The following is a 15001-nucleotide window of genomic DNA, read 5'->3' as shown; positions in this document are numbered from 1 at the left end:
CATTAGATACTGAGATGAGATCCTCAGACCCCTTGTGAGACCATATACTGGTGTGTTGGCCCTGGGTTCCTCCTAATGCAGGACATTGCCAGACCTCATGTAGCTGGAGTGTGTCAGCAGTTCCTGCAAGATGAAGGCATTGAAGCTATGGACTTGCCCACCTGCTCCCCAGACCTGAATCCTATTGAGCACTTCTGGGACATCAAGTCTCGCTCCATCCACCAACGTCACGTTGCACCACAGACTGTCCAGAAGTTGGCGGATGCTTTAGTCCAGGTCTGGGAGGAGATCCCTCATGACAACATTCGCCGACTCATCAGGAGCATGCCCAGGCGTTGTAGGGAGGTCATACAGGCACAATACTGCGCATCATTTCCTTGTCTTGAGACATTTCCACTGAAGTTGGATCAGCCTGTAATTTGATTTTCCACTTTGATTTTGAGTATCCTTCCAAATCCAAACCTCCATAGGATTTTTACTTTGATTTACATTTATTTTTATGTTTTCTTTTTCTCAACACATGCCACTATGAAATGAATAAAAATTTGCAGCTGTGATATTTCACTTGCTAATATCTACGATGTGGTATCTTAGTGTTCCCTTTATTTTTTTGAGCAGTGTAGGTTTTAGAACAACATATGCTACTGTTTCAGTGAGTGTCTGGTATGTTTCAGGAAGACAACGGCAAACCACATACTGCATCCATCACAAAAGCATGTCTTCTCTTAAAAAAAGAGTTCAGGTGATGAACTTGTCACCTGCAGCCACGACCTTTCACCAACAGAAAACATTTGGTGCATTATGAAATAAAAACATCAGCAAAGACTACTCAGGACTGTTGTGCAGCTAAAATCCAGATAAGTCAAGAATGGGACAACTTTCCTCTTCCAAAACTCCCAATAATTGGTCTCCTCAATTCCCAAATGTTTATACACCTGAAGAAAAGAGTAGATGCTACACAATTGTAGACACCTCCTGTCCAAACTTTCCGGGGTTATGTTGTGGCGATCAATTTCTAAATGAGTTAATTTTTTAAAGATGAAATGGAAAAATGTCTAACTTTCAATTTCTGAGATTTCTAAATCATTGCAAATATTTTTCTTTACATTTTACAGTGTTTTGGAATTAGCTGTGTGTCCTATTATGGTCTTATTTCATAAAAGGAAAGTCATAAGGGGTTATTTTATCAGGAAAATGCAGCTGAGCCAGTATTTGTTTCAAATTAATGTTTTTACAACTTATCTTGAAAATGTCCCTTCATTGACACAGGAACTATATGGGTATTCTTTGCTGTCACAAGGAGGGAGGCTGATACTGAAATCAAAGAGTCTGCTTTTCCCTTGCAGGCTCCACACATCTAGATGGCGGACCTAATCAGTTTAGCTTAGTGTCATGTAAGAGGCAGACACACGTTTGGGTTCTTTTAGGTTTGTTTCTACTTTGCTTGGCTATTTGTTTTTCTTTTTTTTTGTTAGGCTGGTTCCACATTAGCGTTTTTTAGCGCAGCGCATTGTGCGCTTCCATGCGCCCCTATGTTTAACATGGCAGGCGCATGGTCTAGCGTTTGCACGCGCACGTATGCGTTTTTTTGTAGTGTGCGACTAGGCGCACCCAACGCAACCTGTTGCATTTTTGGGTCCGTCCAACGGCGTAAAATAGCGCATGCACACCCTAGCGCACGGAATGCACAAAAATAACACATTACAGTCTATGGGAACGCAGGCGTACGCATGGACATGCACACGCCTGCGTTTGAAATTGCATGCATTTTAACAGTTAACATGGCTAGAAACTGGTTAGAACGCATACGCCTAAAAAAAAAACGCATGCAAAACACAAGATGCGTTTTTTGCATGCGTTTCTATTGCGCATGAAGCGCAGCGCTAAAAAAAGTTAATGTGAACAGCAGAAACATAAACTATTTTGCCCCACTGCAGACAGAGGTTATATTCCTAGAAAAGAGTCAGTCTCTCCTCTCCTCATCTGGTATCAGGGCCAGATTTCCTGATCACACAGATCTTTTAATGGTTGGTTCTTTTTCCAGCTCACACCCACCTGCTTCACCTAAAGAAGGTTTGCATTCGATTCCTTCCTTTTTATGTCAAGAAGGTCTTCTCTTTTCTCCTTATTGTAAAGCTTCCTTCCCTTTGTCCCTCTCCATTTAAACCCAGGGGATAATACCACCACCGCTGGACATTCTCATTCATTCTCAAACCCGTTACATACTCCACTTTTTGCATCCAAGGATGTGCGCTTGCCAGGTGCTATAGGCAGTTGTGGTTCAGCCTGCTATCTCATGGATTGCGTGTGTGTGTGTGTATGTGTATGTGTGTGTGTGTGTATGTATATATGTGTATGTATATATGTATATATATATATATATATATATATATATATATATATATATATATATATATATATATAATTTATTTTATACACACACAGTTGTGGCCAAAAGTATTGACACCCCTGTAATTCTGTCAGATAATGCTCAGTTTCTTCCTGAAAATGATTGCAAACACAAAATCTTTGGTATTATTATCTTCATTTAATTTGTCTTAAATGTAAAAACACAAAAGAGAATGAAGCAAAACATTGATCATTTCACACAAAACTCCAAAAATGGGCCAGACAAAAGTATTGGCACCGTCAGCCTAATACTTAGTTGCACAAACTTTAGCCAAAATAACTGCGACCAACCGCTTCCGGTAACCATCAATGAGTTTCTTACAATGCTCTGCTGGAATGTTAGACCATTCTTCTTTGGCAAACTGCTCCAGGTCCCTGATATTTGAAGGGTGCCTTCTCCAAACTGCCATTTTTAGATCTCTCCACAGGTGTTCTATGGGATTCAGGTCTCGACTCATTGCTGGCCACCTTAGAAGTCTACAGTGCTTTCTCTCAAACCATTTTCTAGTGCTTTTTGAAGTGGGTTTTGGGTCATTGTCCTGCTGGAAGACCCATGACCTCTGAGGGAGACCCAGCTTTCTCACACTGGGCCCTACATTATGCAGAAAAATTTGTTGGTAGTCTTCAGACTTCATAATGCCATGCAACACGGTCAAGCAGTCCAGTGCCAGAGGCAGCAAAGCAACCCCAAAACATCAGGGAACCTCTGCCATGTTTGACTGTAGGGACCGTGTTCTTTTCTTTGAATGCCTCTTTTTTTCTCCTGTAAACTCTATGTTGATGCCTTTGCCCAAAAAGCTCTACTTTTGTCTCAACTGACCAGAGAACATTCTTCCAAAACGTTTTAGGCTTTTTCCGGTAAGTTTTGGCAAACTCCAGCCTGGCTTTTTTATGTCTCGGGGTAAGAAGTGGGGTCTTCCTGGGTCTCCTACCATACAGTCCCTTTTCATTCAGATGCCGACGGATAGTACGGGTTGACATTGTTGTACCCTCGGACTGCAGGGCAGCTTGAACTTGTTTGGATGTTAGTCGAGGTTCTTTATCCAACATCCGCACAATCTTGCGTTGAAATCTCTTGTCAATTTTTCTTTTCCCATCCACATCTAGGGAGGTTAGCCACAGTGCCATGGGCTTTAAACTTCTTGATGACACTGCGCACGGTAGACACAGGAACATTTAGGTCTTTGGAGATGGACTTGTAGCCTTGAGATTGCTCATACTTCCTCACAATTTGGTTTCTCAAGTCCTCAGACAGTTCTTTGGTCTTCTTTCTTTTCTCCATGCTCAATGTGGTACACACAAGGACACAGGACAGAGGTTGAGTCAACTTTAATCCATGTCAACTGGCTGCAAGTGTGATTTAGTTATTGCCAACACCTGTTGGGTGCCACAGGTAAGTTACAGGTGCTGTTAATTACACAAATTAGAGAAGCATCACATGATTTTTCGAACAGTGCCAATACTTTTGTCCACCCTCTTTTTTATGTTTGGTGTGGAATTATATCCAATTTGGCTTTAGGACAATTCTTTTTGTGTTTTTTTTCATTTAAGACAAATTAAATGAAGATGATAATACCAAAGAATTTGTGTTTGCAATCATTCTCAGGAAGAAACTGAGTATTATCTGACAGAATTGCAGGGGTGTCAATACTTTTGGCCACAACTGTATATATTATACCCATGTAAGAGAAACAGTTGAGGAAGTCCCAAAGTTCCTGTGTCCTCCATTGAAGCAACCAAGAAAAGGAGTTTTTCAGTCTCACTGTAAGGCTGGGTTCACACGTACCGGAACACTCGCGGAAATTACCGCGAGAATTCCGGAACTCCATTCCGCGGGAAAATCGCATTTTAAATTCCCGCGATATTCCAGCAGAAAATCTATCATTTTGCAAGCGTAATTAGCTTGCAGAATTGCTAGCGTTTTCCAATCGATATGGAGCATCGCATGGAGAACTGATTGACAGGTTGGTCACACTCGTCAAACATAGTGTTTGACGAGTGTGACCAACTTTTTACTATTGAGGCCGCCTATGCGGCATCAATAGTAAAAGATAGCATGTAAAAAATAATAAAAAAAAATATATATATATATATATATATATATATATTTATTTTACATGCTATCTTTTACTATTTACTATCGATCCCGCGAGAACGGATGTCATCGCGGTAATTTGCGCAAAGGACTACTGGGACCGGGAGCGTGGAGAGAGGTGGAAAGGTAGCGCGGGACGTCGGAAGGTGAGAATATATATATGTCTCCACGCTCCCGGTCCCAGTAGTCCTTTGCGCAAATTACCGCGATGACATCCGTTCTCGCGGGATCGCGACGTCTCGCGGTCATTCGCGATGACGTCGCGATCCCGCGAGAACGGACGTCATCGCTCGCATAGGCTGACTGGGAACGGGAGCGTGGAGAGAGGCGGGAAGGTTGCGCGGGACGTCGGAAGGTGAGAATAACAATATTTTTTATTAAAAATTCTATTTTTTACAGGGATATGGTACCCAAAGCCCGGAGGACAGTCTCCTCTCCTCTCCTCTCCTCTGGACCGTGGGTACCATCCGCAAATGTTCTGCTTACTTTTCGCATGATGTGCACAGCCACATGCGGAAAGTAAGCAGAACAATGCATTCCTATGGGTGCGGGATCGCCGCTATTCCGCGAAATTAATGAGCATGCTGCGTTTTTTACCGCGAAGCGATTCCGTCGCGGTAAAAACCGCAGCATTAGCACAGCATTGCGGAATCTCATAGGAATGCATGGGATGCTTATTTTTCGCGGCAAAATCACGCGGTTAAAACTGCCGCGGAAACGCGAAAAAACAGCAACGTGTGAACTCAGCCTAAAAGTCTTCCTCGCAGCTATCATTGGGGGGCACTGCTTTCACCCTTATGTCTCTAACAGGGTGTTTGTGTACTTTGTGGCCTTGTTTTTTTCCTCTGTCTTCTTAGTTGTTGTATATCTTCTCCTAATGCTTTTCTACTACCTGTTTTAGTCCAATGTCTGTAGATGGGTGTAGCCTGTAAATTTATTTTTTTTTTCTTTGTATAAAGAACAAATGTCAAACATGCACTAGCACTGCCACCTGTCTAATTGAGCATATCCAAACACACCTTTTTCCTTGAAATGAATATACTGGTATGCGCTAAAACAGTCTACTTCGAAAATACACTCTTAACTGCCTTTATAGAGTGGATTACGTATGATGTATAATCCTGACTATTTGTGCTGAGAAAAAATGCTGAAGCTGAACTTGTGAGTGAACAGCGCCGGCCTTGTCTGCTCAAACACTTGTACAAAAGAGTTCCGCCTTGTGGATGCGTGACTTCACTGAAAATACAGATGAAGGCGGTCATAATCGCAGATCCCTCTATAACCTGCCCACACTTCTGATTGGTAGCTTCCTGTGTACACTGTCAGCATACCGGGTTACACAAATTTACTGGTCTGACTTGCACGTGACCTAGTAGTAATAATAATAATAGTAATAATCTCCTACTGATAAAACTCTGATTGTATTGAAACTACAGCAAGCTGCTGAGCAAGTGACTCATCTCTGGAATTGGGCTCTCTGCCACTATATTATACTGCACTCAGATTACATGGCAAAACCCTGCTGACAAATTCCCTTTAACTTAATGTAGGTACTGATGGGGTTTCTTTTACTACTTTTTACAGCTTGGAGATATCTCCACAGAATGTCGATGTAAACGTTCACCCAACAAAGCATGAAGTCCACTTTCTGCATGAAGAAAGTATAATTGAAAGAGTTCAGCAACATATAGAAAGCAAACTACTGGGATCCAATTCTTCCAGGACATACTTTACACAGGTATGGTAGTTACAGGGTTTGTCCTAAGATTTCTTGTCAGGCATTCACTGCTCCCTAAGTTGCTGGCTTCTTGCTTGCCTTAGGGCAAATGCTTCTGCTTGATTGATGGCAATGTATTCTCACTGCTGTTCCCAACTATGGTTTCTCTAATGCTGCTATATACGAGGCAGCTTTGTGTTTGCCGCAGATGTAAATAACCCATTAAGGTGTGCAACTGGTTAATGCAACAATTCCAAGATTCATAACACTAATGGAAATTACCTGTGAATAATTTACTTAAGAGACCAGATTAAAATATTTTAGCCACCCTGTCAGTGTTGCGATCAACCCAGTAGTGTGTCTGTGGCATGGCCTTTTAACGAGATTTCAATACAAATCACTATTAGAGATGAGCGCATTTGATCGGGTTAGGGCTTACCGAATAAGCTGCAGAGGGTACCTGGAGCGCTGCGGCTGATCAGCTGTGCGGCTCCGCAGCTGCATGTGTCGCAGTGGTGTCACAGCACATGCATGGAGTGGCTCATGGGGCTACTTTTGTACAACTATAACAGTAACTTTACACTTGGCTGTAAGATTTGCAAATCTTTGGACACCATCCTAGACATTTTATAAATTCACGTGGAAAATGGATATAAAAATAAACATATTGTTAGTTGTTTTCAGGCTTTTAATTTGTGCAGATATACTGAGCATTATTAAAATAAAACCATTCTAGCTTAGTGCGCACATGCTGCATTTTCCAAAAGTAGACCCCTTGTATGGAGTGAAGATGCTACGTTGCACTCCAGGGTACCAGTTAAGCAATTAATAGTTATCATCACAGCCAAGGTTATAATAATAATCTTTATATAGCGCCAACATATTCCGCAGCGCTTTACAGTTTAAACAAGTCAGTTATACAATGTCCACATGCTGGATTTTTCACAACATCACCAAAGATTCTGTTACTCAGATGCAAGTGAACATTAAAGTCGTGGAGCCGACAAACATCCTGATTAGGTGCATCTGCTCATATTCTAACTTTTTTAGCATAAAATGGATTAGAACATATACTTTCTCTTTGGTAATAAAGAGGAAAACATGGAAAATATATTTTTGTTTCACCCATTCTCTTATAAGATCCTACCAAAAAGCAAAAACAAACACTTAAAAAAAATAAAAATAATAATGTTGGTATAAAGAGTCATGTAGGGAATGTTATTAACTATTTTGTGAGGTAGCATGATTTATTTTAAGGGCATAAAAATTCAAAGTTCAAAAATTGTGACTTTCTAAATTTGTTAAATTTGTAATTTTTTCATCATCACAAATCATATTTTATCTAAATTTATCACAAATATAAAGTACAATGTGTCATGGAAAAAATGACCTCGTAATCTCTAGGACATCTAGAAGCATTCCAGAGTCACTTCCAAAGAAAGGGACAGATCTGATAAATTTGGTCTTATCAGGAAGGTGAAAACTTGCTTAGCAAATAGTTACAGTATTGTTCTTGTCCTTTTGGATATAATAGCAGATGTTCTGCTTGCTTTTGGAATAGACATTACTCCTTGGAGCATCGGTATCTGCTAGTGAGGTGGTGAAGCCTGCATCCAGTACATCTACTGCACTTAAGTCCGGTGACAAAGTGTATGCCCATCAAATGGTGCGTACCGATGCCAGAGAGCAGAAGTTGGATGCCTTTCTTCAGCCACTGCCAAAACATCAGACATGCACTGTTGCAGAAACCCATGAAGTTATAGAAGAGCAAAAAGCGAAAGCCAATGCAGGATACAGTTCCAAAGAAACAATATGTGATCTTGAAATGCTTGATGCTTCTGATTTAGTGACCTCTGTTGAAGAAAGTGAAATGCAAACCGACACCAATGAAGAAAGTGAAGCAAGCACATCTACACATAGCGTGCCACCCAGGTAACATCAGATCTACTATTTACGGATTTCAACTGCATTAAATCATTGTTTATGTTGGCTTTTTTAATTGAAAAGGAACCTGTTGGCAGGCAAGCCAAATTACTCCATATTAATACGGAGAGACCTGTAACTCAAGCCATGAAGGGCGCGGAGTAGCCCGAGGGAGACGCCCAGATGGGTCTTCTCTTTGAGTCTGGATAGTTTGTAAAGCTACGTTCTCTCTGGAACAGCTCAGCTTTTCAAAATGAAAATTGTCTCATTGTAATGCGGGAGCCAGTCACCGTGTCATACTAGAAAATGTTCACTTCTTACTCCATAAATACGGGAGCTTGATACAGTGGCTGTATCACATTTACACTCCTGGATCATTGTAATGGTGCTTACGGGCTATCATCATTACTCTATTAAACTTTATTTAATTGTAACTTGTCTTCGCTGTATGGTCATGATTAGAAAGAATGGAGTATAATAGAGAAGACTGCAAACAAGTGAACGAAGTGGATGGCATTTGAGGATAGTTGTAAGAGTCTAGGATGGAGTTAAACGAGAAACTGTGGCAGGAAGCAAGTGTGTGGGGGAAAAAAGAGATGGAAAGAAGTAAACACATGAAATCTTAGTTACCATGCAGAATGTTTAGCTTGAGAAAAATGGAAGGAAAAGGGGAGCCATATCCTATTGTTGTCTAGCACATGTATAGTGGACCATGGGAGTATTTCACCAGATAGATCATATAGTTTGTATCGCAAGTGTTGCAGCCTTTTAAAGGGAATCTGTCACCCCTTTTTTGAGATATCCTATAATGATATCATTCAATTGTGTGTCACATAAGGATTCTCTTTGTACTTTTGCTTCCCCCTGACCCTGCACCTTTCATGCATAAATACCTTTTTTATATCGGTTCAGATGTATGTAAACTGCCACGGTCCGCTGGGCGGGGCTTATTCAACTCCTCCCCCCCCCCCCCCCTGTCTTGCTCTACACAAGAAGAAATGCGTAGAGCAAGACAGGGAGGGGGGAGCAGGTGAATAAGCCCCGCCCAGCGGACCGGACAGCGGCAGTTAACATACATCTGAACCGATATAAAAAAGGTATTTATGCATGAAAGGTGCGGGGTCAGGGGGAAGCAAAAGTACAAAGAGAATCCTAATGTGACACACAATTGAATATCATCATTATATGATATCTCAAAAAAGGAGTGACAGATTCTCAAGCCTGTTTGGGGATGTAAAATATGGTTTGATTACGTTAAAACAACTAAGGCAGTGGAGCATTTTCTAGTGTCCAAGCATTGTGCTGATGTTTGTTTCTAGCTCCCTATATCTTTACTAATAAGATGGTCATGTATAGAGCGTGGTCTTTTAAGACACACATGAGGGGTAGTGTTTGGAACTCAAGAATCCTGGGATATGATCTGTGTGGGAGGGCCAGTATTGTGATGGGTACTGGACATTATAGCATGGTACTTTTGAAGAAACTACTTTCTTGGAATCTGTGGATGTTGGAGTAGAGTACTGGAGTCTCTTTCAACTCTGTGGTTGAGTGGTACCCTCCATCTAGAAATATATTGTCACTACTGTTGCTGCAAATATTTTGACCATGCAGGAACATGGTCTGAATATACCTCCGCCACTGGCCATGGGAGGATGGAAAAGAGCATACAGACAGGACAGTGTGTGATCACAGCTGACTTTTTTTTTTACTTCACAAAAAGAAACATGTTTTTAAACAGGCAGTGAAATGTTTTACCTGACAGACTCAGCTGCCATCCCCTGCTATAATGTCTTTATATTCTTTTGCTTCCTCCATGCCCAGGAGATGTGGTATGATCAGACCATGTGTTGGATCCAAATCCTACAAAGAAAAACATCTCAACGGAGTTTGCATGTTCTCTTCGTGTTTGCGTGGGTTTCCGCCTGGTTCTCCAGTTTCCTCCCTCATTCCAAAGACCGACAGATGGGGAATGTAGATTGTGAGATTGCCCCATTGGGGACAGTGCTGATAATGTCTGTAAAGCGCTGTGGAATTAAGTGTGCAAGCTATAAGTGAGTCAAATATGTTTGAATCTGTAAGGCCATGTGCACACAGAGTATTTGTTGAATTTTTTACCTCAGTATTTGTAATCCAAAACCAGGCGTGGGTGATAAATACAGAAGTGGGGACGTGTTTCTATTCTACTTTTTGTTCAACTGTTCCACTCCTGGTTTTCAAAGATAAAATACCGGTCACAGGAGCTCTGGAAAGAGACCAGGACAAGGATGTATGGTGGTTTGACCACAACTCGTTTTGACGGTACCCCGTCTTCATCAGCGCTCCTGTGACTGGTATTTTATTTTTTCGTATCTTCACTATCCTTCTATGAGGTATACGACTGGAGCAGCGGTGGACCCGGCCCTCCTTATTGAATATTTTGGCTGCTTTCACAGCGCTCTACTGTGACCGCTATTTCCTGGCTCCTATCCCACTCCTGGTTTTGGCTTACAAATAAGGAGTTAAAAAAAAAACAAAAACTTGCCAAATACTGAATGTGTGCACGTGGGCTTAATGGTCCCTTGTGTTTGATTGTGGAATTGTTACCAAAAAGAGAAATGATTATGTAGCCTATGATAAGCACCAGAGGCCAAATTTTAGGGCTTTTTTCCAGTAATGGGTGGAGTTTAATAGACTTTCAACATCTAAGTTCCTATTTGTGTTGTATATAGCAGAGGTGGGTAATTAACTTTCAAGTGGCCACATGAAAAATGGGGACTGTTGTGAAGGGCTGAAATTAACATAATTGCTTCTTAAAAATCAGTAAATTATATGGTTTTGATTAGCTGCTACTGGTACACGTGTTACAATAAGCTATATTGTAACCTGTATTAGCAGGTGACATGTGTCTGGACAGCCCATTTATTGATAATTTATCCTTAGCATAGATCATCCATATGAGATTGGGGGATTTGATACCAAGCAACCCCACCGTTCAGCTGAAATACGGCTCTGTTGGATAAGTCATCAATATTTTAACTGCCCACCCCTGTAGCATGCAAGGGTGCACGTGTGCATGAGGCCTAATTCTTTTTCCCCGGTCAATACAGAAATAAAATAATTACTCGGTGTAATGATATATGTGGGTCATATGATGAGAATTCAACTTTGTTTACATGGTTGCTTCCCATGGACTTAGATTTAATTCGCAGGCAGAGGGGTCTTCCATAGGATGTGCTGCTTAGCACAGCAGAGGCAACACTATCACTTCTAAGGCAGGGCAGCCTGGAATTCATTAAAGGCATTCTGCCAGTAGGTTTCTGCTATGTAATCTAAGGACAACATTAGGTAGGGACTAAAACACAGACTTCAGCAGTGTGTCATTTCTCAGTCTGTATGCTGTTGTTTAGTTACATTGAGTTTTTTATCACTAGGACATTATCATTGCTGGAACTAGCTGCCTGATACCAAATTGTTCGACTCCACCTCCTTCCTGTGATAAGCAGCTCACTGTCTATAAACAATGTACATGGTGTGGTGTGGGCGGGGTTAAATTTCTCAGCCCTGCTACATGCTGTATCTAAGAATTTTGATGGTGTCACAACTGCTGCACTCAGTAAAGTGAGTGATACATTGCTGGAATCAGGGTCTCTTTTCCAACATTACACTGCTCTCAGATGAGGTGACAGATGAGTGTGCGGCTCAGGCAGTGCAGTGGGTAGTTACTGAGGTGTGCAGGCAAATAGGCTTACACAGCAATGCAACATGGCTTTTGCACCTGACCTGTGTCTCTACAGTTTCCCCAGGTCAGGAATAGCCTATTAATACTCTAGTTATTCTAGATGTCTTTGGTAGGAGCTGGAGTCAGGTTCCATTTTAAGATACAGGCCATTTACTGAATACCATCGAGAACCTATCTCTACAACATAGAGCATGAGGAGCTGAGTAGATTAATATGTAGTTTTGTGAGAAAATAGTCAGTATAACATTTGTTTCTTAATCATTTAATCAGTCCTTTGCTGTTTATGGACATTGTTGTCATGCAGGTGGTGCTATCAGAAATTCTCAGCTATTTCTATATGCACACTTATAAACTCACTGATAGGAGCACCCAAGGGACAGAACCTTTACAAAATATGCAAATAATAAAATTTTTAACACACAAGTTATGATTTTTTTTTTCTCACAAAAGTATATACTAATCTCAGCTCTTCCAGCTCTATAACATGCTGCCTGCAGATTAGACTGCCTTTTCATGCTGACAGGTTCTCTTGCACCCACAAGCCTGTTTTCACTTTCCTGACCAGGCCAGGTTTTACAATTCGGACCACTGTCAGTTTGTGGTAATAACTCTTATCCAAGAAGTATTGTTTCTCCTTGCAGAGAATGACATGCTAAGCATGCCGAGATGAGGAGACTTAAAGCCGCATTGCTCCTCTGGGAAATATGCAAATTGTCTCTTCAGAGAGGAAAAGGACTAGAACTGGTTTTGGCTTTTATCCTAAGTCATGTAACAAGGCTCGTTAAAGGGTCGACATTGACTTTTAGGATTGCTACTTCCAATAGGTGGCACTAGAATTCTAGTCCTCTCTGAAGAGACAATTGTACAGGTTTTTTTTTCCGTGACTCGTACTTTGTGTTAGTGGTAAATTTAGGTCGAAATTTTTTTACTTTTATTTCTGAAAATTTCAGAATTGTAGCAAATTCTCTTCAGAGAGGAAGAGGACTAGAACTCTAGTGCCACCTATTGGAAGCATTCATGTGACAAGGCTCGTTAAAGGGTCGACATTGACTTTTAGGATTGCTACTTCCAGTAGGTGGCACTAGAGTTCTAGTCCTCTTCCTCTCTGAAGAGACAATTTGCATATTTCCCAGAGGAGCATTGCGGCTTTAAGTCTCCTCATCTTGGCATACTTAACATATCACTCTCCACAAGGAGAAATGATACTTCTTAGAATTTTAGCAAAAATTTTGAAACCTTAACAATTTTCAAACTTATTTTTATAACCTTAATCCTTTTCTGACATTCGATTTTCTAGTACGTCTTATTTTGCAGTGTGTTCCTGCAAATGGACGGTAGATCCTGGCGATCATGCGGTCATAGAAACTGTACCCGCACGATCACTGCCGGGAGCTCAGCTTAAGTGCTAGCTGATGAGCAGTGTCTGCGCCGCCCAGGGCGTTTCAACTCCCTAAATGCTACTATCAATAGCGATCGCAGCATTTAGAAGGCAGGGAGAGGGACGGGGCTCCCTCTAACGTCCGATCAGCGGGGGTCCAATTGTTGCCATTGCAGCAGGAGGTCACATGACAATCTGTCAGTTATAGAAGCCTACTTGGCTGCAATGCATTATACCAGTGTTCAGAATAAAAAAAAACATAGTCCCATAGAGGGGCTTAGTAAAAAAAAAAAAAGTTATAAATTTCAAAACTCTTTAAAAAAAAAAAAAAAAATCAAAAAAGGATCAAGAGAAATGAAAAAATATTGTATACAAATAAATACGTATATTTTATCTAAAAGCAATAAGCAAGGTACACATATTTGGTATTGCCGACCTATAAAGCTGTCACACTAGTTAACCCCTTCAGTGAACACGTAAAAAAATTAAATGAAAAAAAATGTAAAAAAACTACTTTTTCATGATACCGAAGAACAAAAAGTGGAATAAAACGCAATCAAAAAGAGGACTGTAAATAAAATTGCTATAGCTGAAAACGCTATCTTGTCCCGCAAAAATTAAACAACCACACAGCTCCATCAGCTGGGATATATAAACGTAAAGCTCTTAAAATACAGCAATAGACAATTCTTTTTTTTTTTAAACTGTTTTCGTGTAAAAGAGGCAAAACATTAAAAAAAAAAAATACCGTATATATTTGTGTGTAAGCCTAGTTTTTCAGCACATTTTTTGTACTAAAAATGCCCCCCTCGGCTTATACACAAGTCAATTGCGCCAGAAAGGGGGAGGGGGAGCAGCAGGTGACAGAGGCAGGAGCCGGCAGCTGTGGCTAAAGCCTGTGCCGCTGCTAAAGAGAAATCATACTCTCCCTCCAGCATGCCCTTGCAGCATCTCGTTGGTGCCGGCTTCCAGAAGGACTTCCTGTGCGGAGCAATCACGTGGCACAGTTCATTAAGGTAATGAATATGCACGCATCTCCACTCTAATAGACATGGAGGGAATAGTCATTACCTTAATGAATGCTTAACTAGATGCTGCGAGGGCACACTGGAGGAGGGTGAGTAGGATTTTTTTTTTTTTTTTTTGTAATAGGATGCATACATACAAGGAAGGGAGGGGGGAGCCACGCATACCAGGACATCTACGGGAGGAGCCACACATACCAGGACAGCTACAGGTGATCCACACATACCAAGACAGGACGGGGGGAGCCATACATACCAGGACAGGGATGAGGGGACAATGCATACCCGGCTTATACTTGAGTCAATAAGCTTGCCCATTTTTCCGTGGCAAAATTAGGTACCTCGGCTTATACTCGGGTCAGCTTATACTCAAGTATATACAGTAAATGTGCTAACGCTGTTATTTTACTGACCCAAAGAATAAAGCTGCATTGCCACTTTTACCACATGATGAATGCCATTAAAAAAATTACATTAACCCCTTAACGTCCATTGATGGACATACACCCGGCCATGACGGACTAAGTTCCCGCACCATGACGGACTATGCCCGTCATGCATTTAAACTGTCATTGCGTGTAAACACGCAGTGACTGTTCCGTGCCGACAACTGTCACAGACGGCTAAGAGGTGCAGGGACCCATGCCATCGGTCCCCGCACCTGTGATCAGTCTGTCAATATGCTCCTACCTAGCCAGAATCCTACTCCACACTGATGAGGGGCAACACCCTGAAA

At 41.3% G+C, this 15001-nt stretch overlaps 1 protein-coding gene across 3 annotated transcripts in view; it reads left to right on the top strand.

Moving 5' to 3' along the window:
- Positions 1 to 15001, top strand: part of MLH1 (mutL homolog 1) — a 107462-nt gene that overhangs the window by 62584 nt on the left and 29877 nt on the right. For all 3 annotated transcript variants that reach the window (XM_073549905.1, XM_073549904.1, XM_073549903.1), the window contains 2 exons: positions 6089 to 6242; positions 7783 to 8153. In XM_073549905.1, coding sequence (XP_073406006.1) covers positions 6089 to 6242; positions 7783 to 8153 — 525 coding nt within the window. The remainder of the gene's footprint in view (positions 1 to 6088; positions 6243 to 7782; positions 8154 to 15001) is intronic.

Source organism: Dendrobates tinctorius, unplaced genomic scaffold, assembly GCF_039654945.1.
Source record: "Dendrobates tinctorius isolate UK_male_01 unplaced genomic scaffold, ASM3965494v1 ptg000162l, whole genome shotgun sequence".
NCBI classification, from domain to species: Eukaryota; Metazoa; Chordata; class Amphibia; order Anura; family Dendrobatidae; genus Dendrobates; species Dendrobates tinctorius.
Note: the sequence above shows the minus strand (reverse complement) of the source record. Positions and strands in the feature narration are given on the sequence as shown.